The sequence below is a fragment of the Photinus pyralis genome, unplaced genomic scaffold, assembly GCF_008802855.1.
Source record: "Photinus pyralis isolate 1611_PpyrPB1 unplaced genomic scaffold, Ppyr1.3 Ppyr1.4_LG7, whole genome shotgun sequence".
Lineage (NCBI taxonomy): Eukaryota > Metazoa > Arthropoda > Insecta > Coleoptera > Lampyridae > Photinus > Photinus pyralis.
In genome coordinates, this window is record NW_022170738.1 from 38351187 (window position 1) to 38366071 (window position 14885).

The window sequence follows — 14885 nt, forward strand, 5'->3', positions numbered from 1 at the left end:
TGAGTCGAATAGGGTGCAGCAAGACGATTTAAGGATGAGGAATGAGTCGGAGTGTAAGGAGAACAATAAACGACCTGAGATTATAAGGTGTGGTATATTTGGCCAGATGATCTGAAGAAAACTATATTCATTATATTACCAAAGAAAAATTAAGCGAGAGACTGTAAGGATTACTAGACCATAAGCTGCATAAGCCTTGTAAGTAAGGTTTTAGCAAGAATATTGTTAAAAAGAATGCAAAGTACGATAGAGAAAATAATATAAGGGAGATGAGCAATTTGGATTTGAAAAGGGACGATGGACAAGACACACCTTATTAGATGTCTAAGAATGAAAAAAGAAAGAATGATGGACGTCAATGGAACTGTTATTGTGTTGTCTGTGGGTATTGTTGGAAATACTGAGGAACATTGGTATAGACTGGAGAGACTCTTGGGAGAGCTGTATAAAAACCAGAAGGTGGTGGTCAGAGTGAATGGGGAAGCAACTGAACCTGAAAAAGTGAATATAGAAAGAGGAGTGAGGCAGGGGTGTCCTATGCCACCGGTGCTTTTCAACATCTATGCAGAAAAATTATTAGAAAACGCGGTTATTATAGGATTAAGGATAGGTATTAACAACATAAAGACAATAAAATAGGCAGATGACACGGTAGTACTTGCATAAACAGAGAAAAGGAACTACAAATAACGATGGAGAAAATAATATTAATTGGGAAGGGAGTTTGAAACGAAGGTAAACATCGAGAAAACAAAAGTAATGCTGATGAGTAAAGAAGATGAAGAAGTAAAGATACAGTTAGAAGGAGTACAGATAGCTAGAGCAAGTAAAATCAGTAAAATACCTCGGCAGTATTATAAAATGGAACAAAAGTAGTACGAAGGACGCATCAAGGAAAGGCAGCACTCGGAAAGGCGAAAGGAATGGGAAAAAATACCGATTGAATTGCGCAAAAGATTTGGAGAAGAGGAGTGAATTGGAAGGACGTTGTTTTTTTTACTACCCTTGAAAGAACTAGTGAATTGTTCATTCGAAAGCCCCGCATATATACATCAAATACCCTGGAGCCCGAGCAACCCTGGGCGGCCAGGCCTAATGCGGATTGTAACGCTGCATATTTGTTAAAGCTTTGTCAAGTATTTTTTTAATAAATGGATTATCTACGTTTAATTTAATTGTTGTTTTACAGACTATTTCGTAGTAAAAACTATGAATATTTTGGATGGTTTACTTCAACGGCGGATCTGTTGATGACTAACGCCTTCTGTAATGGATGCACGTATAATCAACAATTACATGTTGTGGTTTTACGTCATTATTAGTAATCCAGATTCTAATATTTAAAAATGATCAGGGTATTAAGGATCCGGAACGCGTGTTAAAAAACATGTATTTAAATACGTATTCGTATTTTATACGCAATTTAATTTGCCGTTCAACATTACCAGAGATTTGTTGACGTTCAGTGACCTATTTCATGCAACCTAATTAAACAAAAATGAATGCTCACCCTATCTCCAAAGGAAGAACCATTACCATCCACCCCATTTACCACTTGGACCATACTGCATACATCGCGCCGCTTTGAATTGTCACCAACAACTGCGCGGAAAATTGTTCGGTGAAGCGATAACATGTAGAGTCGGCGTCGGCGCAACCGTCTTATCTTTAGTCACCCACACCATAATTGAAAACTGCCGCTGTTCGAATTAAAAGAGGAACGTAATTTTGAGACCTTTCGAAACGTAACCCAGCTGAAACATTTTGTTCTATTTAGTTTAGGTATTTTTGACACACCTAATTGTTACAGTCTATATACCTATTGTACGGGTGGTCGCTTTAGCCGTAGAAGTAATTTTTCGAATTCACATTTTGGGAAATGTACCGCTGTATAGCGAGCAGAAACAAAATACCGTCTGGAAATACAAGCGATAACAACGCGTGTAGCGAGAAAGAGAGCGTGTATGAGGGGATTTAAAAAAAGACGAGACGGATCTATAGAAGAGTAAGGCACATACCCCTTGAGTGCGAAAAAGGTGGTTATTCCGAGCAATGGCGAAAATTTAATGGTTAAAATGTAAGGGCCGCCAGACAGACGAGTTAATTTCACAAGCCGTTACTTACTATCTCAGTTGTGCTAAATTGTTGTCAGACATAATTTCAGCAAGCCGCAGAAAAGTTTTCCCGGTTTTTATTTTGAGTGACAATTCAACTCATGTATAAAAAATCACATAAGCCGCAGTGTAATTGTCACTTTGACAGCGGCAAAAGTTACCTGCAACTTTTCCAGCGACAAATGCACTAGTGGTTTTTTCACTTATTCATTTTCGAACCAATAATCGCATTATCCTTTCCCATATGACTAGTTTGACGTCTGTCAATAATTGATTAGTTTGGTGAATTTCTTGTTCGTTAAATTGTCCTGCCGAATTACACTCGAGGTTTGTATTTAAACCGAATAAATTTGGGTTGTGGCAATTCAAATCTGTTTCCTTTTAGCAATTGGACTCGAAAAACTGTCAACCTAAAAATGCTCCACCTGCGGTGTCGCATTTTTATTAGTTGACAGTTTTTCTCGTCTAATTGCTAGGCAACAGATTTTCATTACCTAAACAACCCAAATTTACTCGGTAAAATACAAACCTCTTGTGCAATTATAAGTGAAAATTGCTAACCAAAAAAGTTGCTGCTTATTTTTCAATCGCGTTATCGTTAAGAAACGCTTTCTGAATAACTTGGTCACTTGGTGGCAATGTGCGAGTTACCTACAGGCCCAATTTTACATTCGAATTCATCATTTACGAGTGATAAAATTTACGTGAGATTGGAGACGCGCACTTTAAGTAGAAAGCGAATTAAATGGCCCGAATAAACAAAAACTCTTTGTTATAAACTGAGATTTTTCTTTTTCTTTCACCACAACGTTAATTAAGTTACAGGGTGATATCAAAAGTCTGTATGTAGCATTGCAGGGGTCTATTTGTATACTGTTAAATGGAATCAGTTGTGAATTTTTTGTATTGTATAAATTAGTGGTTAGTTATTTTTCAGGAATTTGGCATATTGAGTTTGCTTAAAGTAACTGTGACCTATGCGAACCACTTGTATAAGAATATTTCATTCGATTCAAGCAAAGGATTTTGATTATTTTGATTCAGGGAATTTCAAATGTACATGTCTTTGGTTGGATTAAATTGCCGTTTAGTTAAGGTGTGTATATTTTGAACAGGAGAATGTACCAGGAATTTATCATTTAGATAAGGATGAAATTCATCAGGACCACATGATCACAAAATTTTTTTTTATATTCCCTTTTATGAGTCAAACCAATATTTCGTATACAGGAACGTGTAGAGAAAAATGCAACTCGATCGCGTTTGTGTTTATTAATATATCCAATCAACTAAAGTCATATGCGTATTTATTAGAGTTCCTTAGAACCATAACATTAGACTTTCAGAATTTCAGATCTTAGAAGGAAAAAAAAAGGGGCCAAGCTTCCGCAAGGTAAGGAGTATAAAAACATTTTTATTACTGAGCTTGACTGTTACATTGGCATCTTTGCCAGTGCCGTAGAGATTCATTTTATTTTATGCAAGAGAGGCCTTCAACCCTTGTAAATGTAATTAGCTCGTTATAAATATCAAAGGTGTTAAAAACAACCAATAAATTTTGGTTATTACTTTTATGAAACACTTATTATTTGGATTGTTGTAGAAAAAAATTGCGGTTGTTTAGTCGCCTCTTACGACACGCAGTGGCCTCTGCGGTAGGGTTATTCTTTCCCGACCCTACACGGGGAAAACTTTGCAACGTGGTGAATTCAACCCAATGAGAAAATATAGTAAAAATTTTAAGGCAAAACCACTTAGAACTTCTTTTCGTTACATAGTGTAACGGAAACGCTCCAGACATGACGTCGCCTTTGGCGCTCTGGAATTTTCTACGCGCGCGATAGTGGGAATGTTCGCGACGTATCTGGTAATTACGCGAGTGTTCTGGACTTACATTGCTTGCGTGTATAAATGGTTGCGGACCGAACATCGCAGGCAGTTTACTACCGAACGAGATCGAGTACGGATGAAACATTGAGCGCGAAAATCTGATATAAATTGCGAAGTGTGTAATATAAATAGTCGATATAAATTGTCCCGTTTTTACAGTGTTTTAGTTTTGTTTAATAAATATTGATATAAATCGAACCCGAATTTATAAATCACGTTACAATAGTTAATTTCACGCGTTCACACCCCATGTTTTCCCGATAAATCAAAAGGAAAATAAGGTGCGAAATTCCAAATTCGTGAATATTGAATATTAAAGTTGCGCATTGTGCTTTTGTTAATATACTGTTGTATTCATAGTTATAAGACTACCGCTATACTTGTAACTCTATAAATGGAGTTTCACCAAGCAAGTAATTACAGCATCAACCATTATGTACTTGAATATTAACGAAACCTTTAGTTAATTAAAAACGAGGCAGTGTATTTTAGTTGACGAAGTGAATTTACTTCATAGCACTATTAAAACGTTCTATTAAAGATGGGATTTAATCGGATATTTGTATAATGTAACTACTCGATCTACTAAAAGTTGATCATTTTCTCTCTACCGCTTCCTTAATACTGTATAATTATATAAAAACTAAAACTACCTACATTTTAGGTAAATCCGTCCCTTAATCTCACTGCTAGATTGGCGGTATGTGATTTTCATCTATGTCCATGTCCATTCCCAACGGGGGAGGTTCTGGGACAGCCGCTAGTGCTCGATCTTGATTGTGTAAGTTTGCGTTTAATTGTTGCAGTACATTTAATTGTTGTTGATTTTGAGCACGCGCCAATTGTATTGGCTGAGCATCGTTGGCGGTGTGTGCAGCCGCCCAAGTTTGCCTCTGAGCCTCTTGAGCTGCAATCAGTCTTTGCCTTTTTTCCTCCATCAGCCTCTCCCTGTGCTGATGGATGTAATCTTGTACGTTTGGAAGGTTGTTAATCACACAAGCCGATAACGCCGATCTATAGATGTTCATATCGGTGGCCTCGTACCATTCGTTTGCTCTATCATCGTAGCACTCCACGTGGAAGATTGTCGTAACACCATTAAAACCGCCAATGACAAAAATCATGTCGTCGATAACTTCCATGGCAAAATTACTACGAGGATTGTACATATCCGGAATGGAAATCCAGGTGTTATTCAAAGGATTGTATTTTTCCCCACTACACATGCGGGAAATTCCGTTGAACCCCCCAATTACGTAAACCTGCCCCCTGTACGCGATACACGAAACGCCAGATCTGCGGGAGCGCATTGGATTAATCATAGTCCACTGGTTGACTTCTGGATCGTACACTTCAGCGGAATTCATACACTCCTGCCCATTAAATCCGCCAGTAATATAAATTTTGCCTAAAACCACGAAGTAAGCAAGGCCCACTGTGTGCTAACTCACCGTTTAGAGTGCAGGCGCTCGCGTCAGATCTCTGCATGTTCATCGGTGCGATTAAAGACCATTGGTTGGTTTTATAATCGTACTTTTCGGCGGTATTTTGCCGATGGTGACCGTCGTAACCGCCCATGGCGTACACGACGTCATTATGAACGGCAGTGCTGACGTAACAACGGCGTGCGTTCATCGGAGCGACCTCCTTCCAAGTTTTGGCAACCGCATCAAAACACCTACACGAGTTAAAGTAATCCATCCCATCAAATCCCCCGATCACGTATATTTTAAACCCAACCACGGCCGTCCCGTGGTAGGCGCGTGGGCCCATCGGATCAATTTCCTCGATCTTAACCCAACGATCGGCCCTGGTGTCGTAAGTCTCCATGTACGCGGTGGGGGAACCTCCACTCCAACCACCGATCGCGAACAGAATTTCGTGCGGCACTCTCGGCCTGGCGATCTCAGGGGTCGTTACCTCACTATCGCGGTTGGTTATCATCTCCAAGTCATACAAAAACCTCAACGTTTCGATAATCATAGGCCTACTCGCCTCGCAGTTGGTGACATACGGATGGTCTTTCACGTGCTCCAAAAAAAATTGCGTATCCAACAAACCTAGTCGGATCCCTTTCATAAGGGTCACAATATGTTCCTTTCTTTTGTCGGGATCAAACTCAATCCACCTCAGGATGGTCTCCCACACTGTCTCCTCGCTTTTCACATTTAAATCGTCCGCATTAATAATTTCTTTTAATCCTTCCAAACTTAAAAATAAAAGCTCCTCGCTCTGTTGAGCTATAACAGTAAAATGGCGCATGATGTACTTCCATGCGATGCCAGCAAGCCCGCTACAAGAGTAGGCTTTTGCAAAACTCATAATTCCCAAACAGTTATTCGGTTTTAGTTGCGTCTCGAGAAAGTGGCAACAAATTTCTAAAGCTCCCAAAATGCTGAGGTAATCGCAGAGTATTAGGAGCTCATAGACATTCTTCTCGGTAAGCTCTAGCTTACGCATGTAAATGTAAGAGAGAAGCGAGTTCATAATTTCGGCCGGAACTCCAGGCAACACCACAGCATTTCGATTCGCAGTGCGCAACGGCGTTGTGAAAAGCGCTCTAAAAAAGAAACTCGTTGGGGGAGTTCACTCGTGCGGGGCTACGTACTTAAAGTAATTGCTACAAGCGCACAATAGGGCTCGATGAACGGGAATCTTGCTTCCGTCGTCCAAGTGAATTGTCGCGTCGCACAGTTCGCTTTTCTCGCGAAGGGCGTTCAGCTCCTTCATCGACTCAATACTCATGCATCTGCCCTCTCCAACAAATGGCCGACCCCCCTCTGTCATTGCGTGATAGTTAATTTTATTAGACACTGATAATTTAGCTAGTAATGGTGAGCGATCAAACTGATGAAAGTACGAAAAGTCAAATTGATTTTACGTAAAATTTAGGGCAACTGTTGCTACTCGACAGCATAGCCCACTTGCAATGTTTTGAGCACCACAACGTTTTACCGTGCTCTTATTCTTTCATCTCCTCTCTCATTATACAGCTACAGAAGACGGCTAAAATTCGCGTTGGAAGTTAAAAAATCGATTCTTTATGCCTTTACGTAATAAATTTGTTGAACATTCGCGTATAAAGGGCACCTTGGCCACTTTGCATTTATTGAACAACTTACAGTGCACTGACGATTACCATTGTCAATACATGACATGTACGTTGTACATTTGCTTTGTGGAAAGAAGCAAATTGGATATAAACCCTTATATTCAAAGCTCGTTTCTATAGATGGACGATTTAAATATTAAAACGTATAGTACCTACTCTGAAAAGTTATGAAATTCAAATTTTATATCGTCTTTTAAAAGTTAAAGAAAACTTAATTTTATCCCGGAAAAAATGAGTAACTTGCACTTGCAACACTGAATCCTTTAAGCCAGCAGAGGGTGCACCACAGTAACTAGTATGTGATTTTAGCAGAAAAAACTGTCAAAGGATCCCTAATGTATCTTTTACAATTATCTTTACCTAAAATCGTCACGCACTCTTCATTTTTATGCCTAGCTTATGTCAGAGACAGACCAGACTAGGTACGTTTCCTGTAGCCTGTCACTTTACCAGACAGGTTACCATGAATCAAAAGTTCTATACAAAAATTGAAATTTTATATTAAAATACGATTTCGGGTAAAATTTATTACAAAACTCGTCAGTAAAATGACATTACTTGACTCAGAAGTTAAAGTACTCGGCCCAAAAGGGGCCTCGTAATTCATCCTCACCATTTTACTTTTATGTAAACTATTAAAACAGGATGAAGAGAATTAAAAAAAATCATGCTAAAAGCTATCCTTAAAGGATAGTGTAAACGTACAGTTTCTACGTTTTCTTTTGTAATAGATTAGACATAAAAAATTCAAAAAATGAGGACTTTTACAATGAGACCTTTTACAAACTCAGAAACTAAGAAAATGACTTTATCCTTAACAGATAGGGGTAAATTCATCACTAAAAACAGCTCTCATCAGACTTTACGGATTCAAAGGAAACGTCTGTACATTTAAAAGATAGAGATAAATTCATAAATCCCAGAATTGTCTTCGTAACAGGCTAAAAATAAGTTTAGACAACGATTCCTTGGAGACCAATCTACCCTTAAAACATAGAGGTGAATTCGTAACTTCTAAAACTAGCTTTGTAACTCTCTATGGCTTAAAAAACCACGTTAAAAATACGAAGCTGCAACTGGAATATTCCTAATCTGCCCTCAAAAATGCTCAGAATATCACACTCTTTGCATACATTTAATAGTGTATTGTTTATTTGTCCGTCTGCGTTTTTAAACATTCTACAAGCTTGACAGCAGGATAGAAAAAAGCAAAGTTAGCGTAGATCAGGGTAATCACAAACAGAGCCCTATTGATTTTAAAACTGATCGATCAAAATGGAAATGTGAGGGTGGAGGACAATCGATATGGAAAAATTACAACATGTAAAACAACATTTTCTAAAAAATGACGTAATTTAAAAACAGGATAGGATTGGATCTCAAAGAAATAAACCATTGGGTGTTATCCAGAAAAAATAACTATTGCTATACATTGCTGTGTAAACGTGTCGAGCTAAACAACAACAAAAATTACGGGCCACCCTGAATATGAGAATATTTTAATTTACTAAGCGTCTGGTAGCACAAAGTTGGTTTATTATATTTGAATTTGTTGTCGCAGTGTCTGTTTTTCCTTTTGGAATTGTTTATAATTGCGTATTATATTCTTCTATGGCCTTTGTAATTTACTCAATTTAGATCGGCCAAGATTCAACATTTCGTTTGTTACTGTCATAAGAATTTCGTCTACTCGGGTGATATGGCCATAAGAACTCACTTTAGATGGACTCTTTCTAAAATTAGTATTAGTGCTAAACGCACCGGGGGGTCTGGGGGTTATGGAATATCCTTCAGGAACCAAAGCTTCACCATAAGATTTTCGTGTACTGGGGTGATATGGCTGGGGGATATTCCATTCGGCCCTGACCCGTCGGTGTTACGTTCTCCCACAAAATGTCCACCCCTAAGAACTATTTCTAAAAATTAGTGTAAGTGAACCAGGGGTCTGAGGAGTAAGGAATACACCATAGGAAACAAAGATTCACCATTCCTTTACTATCATAAGATTTTCGTGTACTGAGGTGATATGACTAGGAAGACAAGGAAACAGACGGTCCGTTTCAAAAAAGTATGGTGTAAATGCTAAAAGCATTAAATATTGTTGTGTAAACACTGTCAGTTTGGGACGTTGACGTTTGGAATTTCGGTCCGTTGAAGACGCCCCATGCTAAAGTTCGAGGCCGAATTGCTGTCGTTAGAAGTTAATTTTTTTGTAAAATTTTCGAGGTCAAGTCTGCGGTTTTTCGAAAAAGTCCTTTTTGCCAGTTTACGAATCGAAGTGTTCCTGCTTTATGAAAAAGAAGTTTGTTTGTCTCAGTTCGTGGCCGAGCTATGCGGTCGTCTTACAAGAAAGTCGTTTATGCAGTTCGAGGTTTATTCCGTGTTCAGTCGGGCCCTTTAACGACGAAGAGAGAAGTCCTATGCTCAATTACGATTAATTTTATTAATGCACGCCCAAAATTCATTTTAAGCGTTTGTTAAAATTTGCTAACAGGCAACCGTTAGGAATTTAAAGATTTTGATCTTGGCCACTGTCTGCCTGGAACTTAAGGTCAGTGTTAAATCATTCTCCTGTGTAAATGTGCACCGAAAAAAATGTTCATTAGAGAGCTATCTAGGTTTGTGAAGTGTTGTAACTGACCTAAAGTTCAAGGGCCACAACATCTTTATTTTCTCGCCCAGCGTGGGGAATTGCAGCTATTTTGTTTGGTACGTTGGTTCTTTTTACCCGGGACCAATGCACATAGCAATATTTTGAGGGAGAATGTAACCTCCCCCTCCCCCAGGCCCCAGGCAGCAAAAACTCAAAATTACATATCTTATACTATCATAATATTTTCGTGTACTGGGGTGGTATGGTTGGTGTACTCGCCACAAAACGTTCACCCCTAAGACGTCATGTTAGATGGGCTCATTTTAAAGATTATAAATAGAGAAAGTAGAACCGGGGGTCTGGGGGGGTATAGAATGCCTACCAGGAGACAAAAATTCAACATAAGATTGTCATGTACTGGGGTGATATGCATACACTCCAGACCCGTCGGTGCTACTTTCTCCCACAAAACTAAGAAGTCACGTTAGATGGTCTCTTTCTAAAAATTATGGTGTAAATGCTAAGTAAAAGCAGTAAATATTTTGAGAAGAATGTAAAACCAAGGGATCTGGAAGTTTTGGAATATCCCCCAGGATGTGGATTGACGATAGGAGAACGAATAGGGTCCACGTGTGCCTCACTACCTCCCTGATTAGATTCGTCCGATCCCTCAACGTCACTTAAGCCATCCCACACGTGATCCTTCTGTTTTGTTATTTTCTTTTATGTATGTTAGGATCTATTTTATTAGTTTGGAACTTTTTTCTTTTTTTGTTTAAGTATAGATTACACTGTTGTACACTACTTTACTTTACTATGTCCTGTAATTGAGCGATAAGCCTGTAGTGTAGGGCAATAAATAAATAAATAAATATAAATAAATGAACCGAATGGTACTAGAAGGAGTGGCGAGTCTAATCCCTGTCCTGTCCTGTAATTGAGCGATAAGCCTGTAGTGTAGGGCAATAAATAAATAGATAAATATAAATAAATGAACCGAATGGTACTAGAAGGAGTGGCGAGTCTAATCGTAGCCTCAGTCTCAGTTGGACTAGTGCGGTACATTCACAAAGTATGTGGTGTGCCGTCTCTTGCCTGTCCTCCAGAATATGGTGATTCTACCAAACCTCTGAGGTGCATGTGTTTAGTTTGCAGTACCCAGAAAGTATACCCACAAGTAACATCAGGTTCTTTTCTCCCCCAGGAAACAAACATTCAACATTCCTTTTCCTACTATTCACCCCCTACGCACTTACTTTAGATTGTTCCTTTTTAAAAAAAGTACAGGTAGTGTAAGTGCTAAAATGCAAAATCGGGGGAATACCCCCCCAGGAAACAAAGAGTCAACATTCCTTTTCTTACTAAGTATGATATGATTTTCGTGTAGGTACTGGGGTGATATTCCATACCCTCCACACCCCCGGTGTTACGTTCCCACACAAAACGTTCATCCCTAAGAACTCACGTTAGATGGTCTCTTTCTAAAAATTATGCTAAAAACACTAAATATTTTGAATCTGGGGGTATTCTCTGGGGGTATGGAATACCCCACAGGAAACAAAGATTCAACATTCCTTTTTTGAAATAAATTTGTCAATTGTCAATTAATTATTTGGTGTGATTATTCGATCCGGATAGAGTTTTTTTCATGTCAGTTTTTTCTATTGTTGCCCAAGATTTATGTCAAGTGCTGGTCAAAATTTGTGTAATAAATTCTTTGGATTTTTTCTTTCAAATGGAAAAATGCCAAGTTAGTATTGGGATTTTTTCTTTATAGCAGAATCCGGATGTCTACGAGGAAAATAATGACAATTTTAAATGTAAAAGTGGTTTTGTTTGAAGCTTGCTGGACAGGCGTCTTGTGGCTGGCGTAGTGACCGCACACAGGAATATGTGTGAATTTTCCATAAAATTGTGCTAAGTTTAAAACGGGAAGAAAATTTGTTTTTAGAGAGCAGTTGCAGGGTTACTCATAGAGTATTTAAACATAATCGTCGTCGTGCCAGGTATCACAGGCATCCGGAAGGGTAGCAACAGAGTGAGGTAAGACGAAGCCGAAGCTATAATATGTTCCCCATTGTCTTCCTTTTATTACAATAGGGTGTACATTGCTTCGGCTTCGGCGGCATCGCGTCCTCGCCTCACCTTTATATTTCGTCATTTTTTAACAATATTTGGAACAATAATAATTGTGTGATAAACTAATTGCGTACGTATTCTTCCAAAAATGGTATTCATTATAAATCAACTAAAGGTCATTTGTTAACGAGGACACCATTTTAAATCAGTCTCCTCAACTTTTACTAAAAAACGGCCAAGAGAAAACTGGAGCGATATGCTTATTACTTATACAATATGCGCGTCCCTATATACTCGAATATGCTCCATATTAAACCGATTATTTAATCACAATAAGGCTTTGTGCTCTGTAATCCTAAAAACAATTAAAACTTAAGCACGGAAAACTTTGTGTACTTTGAAAATTACAAAAAAAAGTGAAAAAAGAGGGATGCGCCGACGCGTTTAAAACACGCCCCAAATTATAATAAGGGATGCTTTCAACTTTATTAATCTGAAAGTTCATGTACAACACTGAAAAACATTCAGAAACGTCAACCAGGTACGAATCTTTTGCAACTTTTCGCCTAACAGAGTGTCGTTGTCTTTCCAGGTTAATTATCGCAATGTTCCTCGGCATTGGCATCCTTCTTACGGTCGCCTCAATTAGCGGTACGCAAAAAATTGTTAACGCCGATCTTGAGCGCGTCGATCCAATTAACACGTTAGATTGTCATCGAAGATTGTACACTTACCGCGTGACACAAAGTGATGAAAATGGCAAAGAGTGTTGGGACACCCTTTCGGTTTTGTCTTGTTGGGGGAGGTGCGATTCCAATGAGGTAATTTAAATTTCTATGTGTGTGCATGAAAAAATTAATTAAATGGTCATGAGCTGCCACAATACCACACCAAAAAATCAATCCCAATCATACTGAAAAGAATGTGCGGCTAATGAACCGCTGTCCCTTCTTTGTTTCTGTTATAATTGGAACGAGCCGTTGATTTTTATTTTGACGTAAACCTCCCCGTCGCAATTTTACAAATATTAAATCTGTAAAATGGCTGTAAACTTTATGTAACCGCGTTCGGAATTTAATATCAGGTTTATATTTATTTAATCGACACGATGCGTTTTATGAAAAATTTCCCCCATAAAACTCTTGTAATTTAGATTTCAGATTGGCGATTTCCGTACAAGAAGTCCTTGCACCCCGTTTGCGTTCATCATGGTAGAAACAAAGCGTTGGCCATATTAAGACACTGCGAAGAAGGCGCACTTCCTTCCGCCGCAAGATACGAATATTTGGAGGCTGCGGGATGTCGATGTCAAGCTTGCTCTTCGTCGGATACAAGCTGCGAGGGGTTAAGGTATCGGCCGCATCGCTCGCAACCTGATTTAATCGGATTTGGAAATATGTAACTATTGCTAATTATACAGAGAAGTAATTTCTTGATAAGATAAAATACAATTTATGCTTTAACAGTTTTTATTTCGCGCCCCGCTTGATTGACAGCTCAAAGCTCAAAGGGGGTGAATTATTAGAAATCCTGAAAAAATTAGCTGCCGAACGGATAACTGTGGTTATAAGAACGTTTTATTGGAATTATACGTGGAACTGAATATTACTATCAATATTTAAATTATGTCCACTCCAGTTCAATTTTGTTCCGGGATTAACCGCAATTTTCCCTCTGCAATTCCCTTATGCGTCGACATGCCAAACATAACTGTTTACCCATTTCATAAGATTTATGGAGAATGTTATTTTAATGAGAGAATGTTGTCAAAAGTTCGTGCTTTATTCATGAAAGATGATTATTTCCGTCTACCTACAGGGCGTAAATAAAAGATTACAAAAAACTAAGATAGTAGGGGACTTGTGGGAGTCAAATTGAACGAATGCATTCGCACCTCCAGGTAAATTAGCCCTCGGTATCCCTGAAGATTCTCCCTCGAAAGATTTGTCTAAAAGAAAAATTCGACCCTTCGCCCTTCTGATAGAAAGCTTGCTCTTGAAATAAATTCTTTATAGTTTGATTCCTTCTGTGACGACCATCGGTAAATTTGACTTAAAAAATTTACCCCCAAGAAAATTTATCCCAGGTATATTCGCCCCCAAGAGAATCGATCTCTGAAGATCTGTCATCGGAAAATTCTCTCCGGCGAAAATTCGTCTCCAAAAAAACACGCTGGAATATTAGCTGGCTAGGAACTTTGTTTTCCAAAAGAAAATTTGTATCAAGACTAAACATCCCTTCTATTTCCGTTACAGTATTAGGTACCGGAAAATTCTCCTTCGAAAGATCTGTCACACCGTCAAATTTTTACCTTTAAAAATTTGCCCTCAAGAAAATTCACTTCCAGGTAAATTCACCACTAGAAGATCGTCTCCTGGAAATTCGATCCGGGAGATTCTCTCCGAAAACTGTCTCCGAAAGTTCTCAAATTCGATTGATTCACCAGGCTTTTGTTTCAGAGGAAAAAGAAAACCCGATCGAAATTTAAAAAACTCGCCCTCGAAACAAATGATGGTGTACTCAGTTTTAAAGTTACCCTATATTTCTTTTATAGCATCCGCTACCGTAAATAGGTTCTGAGCTTTACTTAAAACGTGGCACAAAGGAATTTGCTGATTTTTCGCGCCCATCTGTCCGTCTGCACCTCGTCTAACTCGAGAATGAAAAGAGACAGCGATGCCAAACCGACGCCAATCGATTTCTTCGAATTCAACGATCAGTGCCATTGAAGAGCCGGATTAAAAGATTGGTTTCCGAATGCGAGCTGAGTATCAAAAAATTCACATGCAATAATTCTTCGTAGAAATTATTGGCAAAGGTTCGATATCGCTGTCTCTTTTTATTCTAGAGTTACGCAGACGGGCAAACCATCACAAAAGGGGAATTTGTTTTCTTTCAAAAAATTCCCCTAAAAATCACCAGGTCTCATAGGGTGAGCCATATCTAATTGATATCTGATATAAAATTCTCTTTTGCAATATTATTTACAACTACCTCAAATTCAAGTTTTTATTAAAGTTTAAAAGAAGAACGCATTCCGTAACCATATATTCAATATTCAAAACATCACTTACTCTGGCAAAAATTCACAGATTTC

General features: G+C 38.5%; 2 protein-coding genes across 4 annotated transcripts; one reads left to right on the forward strand and one right to left on the reverse strand.

The window, feature by feature from the left end:
* Positions 1-1311: 1311 nt before the first annotated feature.
* LOC116175487 (kelch-like protein 10) lies at positions 1312-6896 on the reverse strand. Of its 3 annotated transcripts, none has more exons than XM_031493628.1 (4): positions 6613-6896; positions 5456-6564; positions 4662-5412; positions 1312-1754 (listed from the first exon to the last, which is right to left on the reverse strand). In XM_031493628.1, exons 1-3 carry the CDS (start codon positions 6789-6791, stop codon positions 4694-4696), a joined length of 2007 nt encoding a protein of 668 aa, XP_031349488.1. In that variant the 5' UTR covers positions 6792-6896; the 3' UTR covers positions 1312-1754; positions 4662-4693. The 3 variants fall into 3 exon arrangements, with proteins under 3 accessions (XP_031349488.1, XP_031349489.1, XP_031349487.1); XM_031493629.1 differs by having other exon boundaries at positions 1313-1700; XM_031493627.1 differs by lacking the exon at positions 1312-1754 and having other exon boundaries at positions 4540-5412.
* Positions 6897-12271: 5375 nt separating this feature from the next.
* Positions 12272-13191, forward strand: LOC116175498 (thyrostimulin beta-5 subunit-like). The gene is made up of 3 exons (XM_031493648.1): positions 12272-12329; positions 12381-12609; positions 12942-13191. The coding sequence occupies exons 1-3, from the start codon at positions 12292-12294 to the stop codon at positions 13188-13190; spliced, it is 516 nt and encodes a 171-aa protein (XP_031349508.1). The 5' UTR covers positions 12272-12291; the 3' UTR covers position 13191.
* Positions 13192-14885: the final 1694 nt, after the last annotated feature.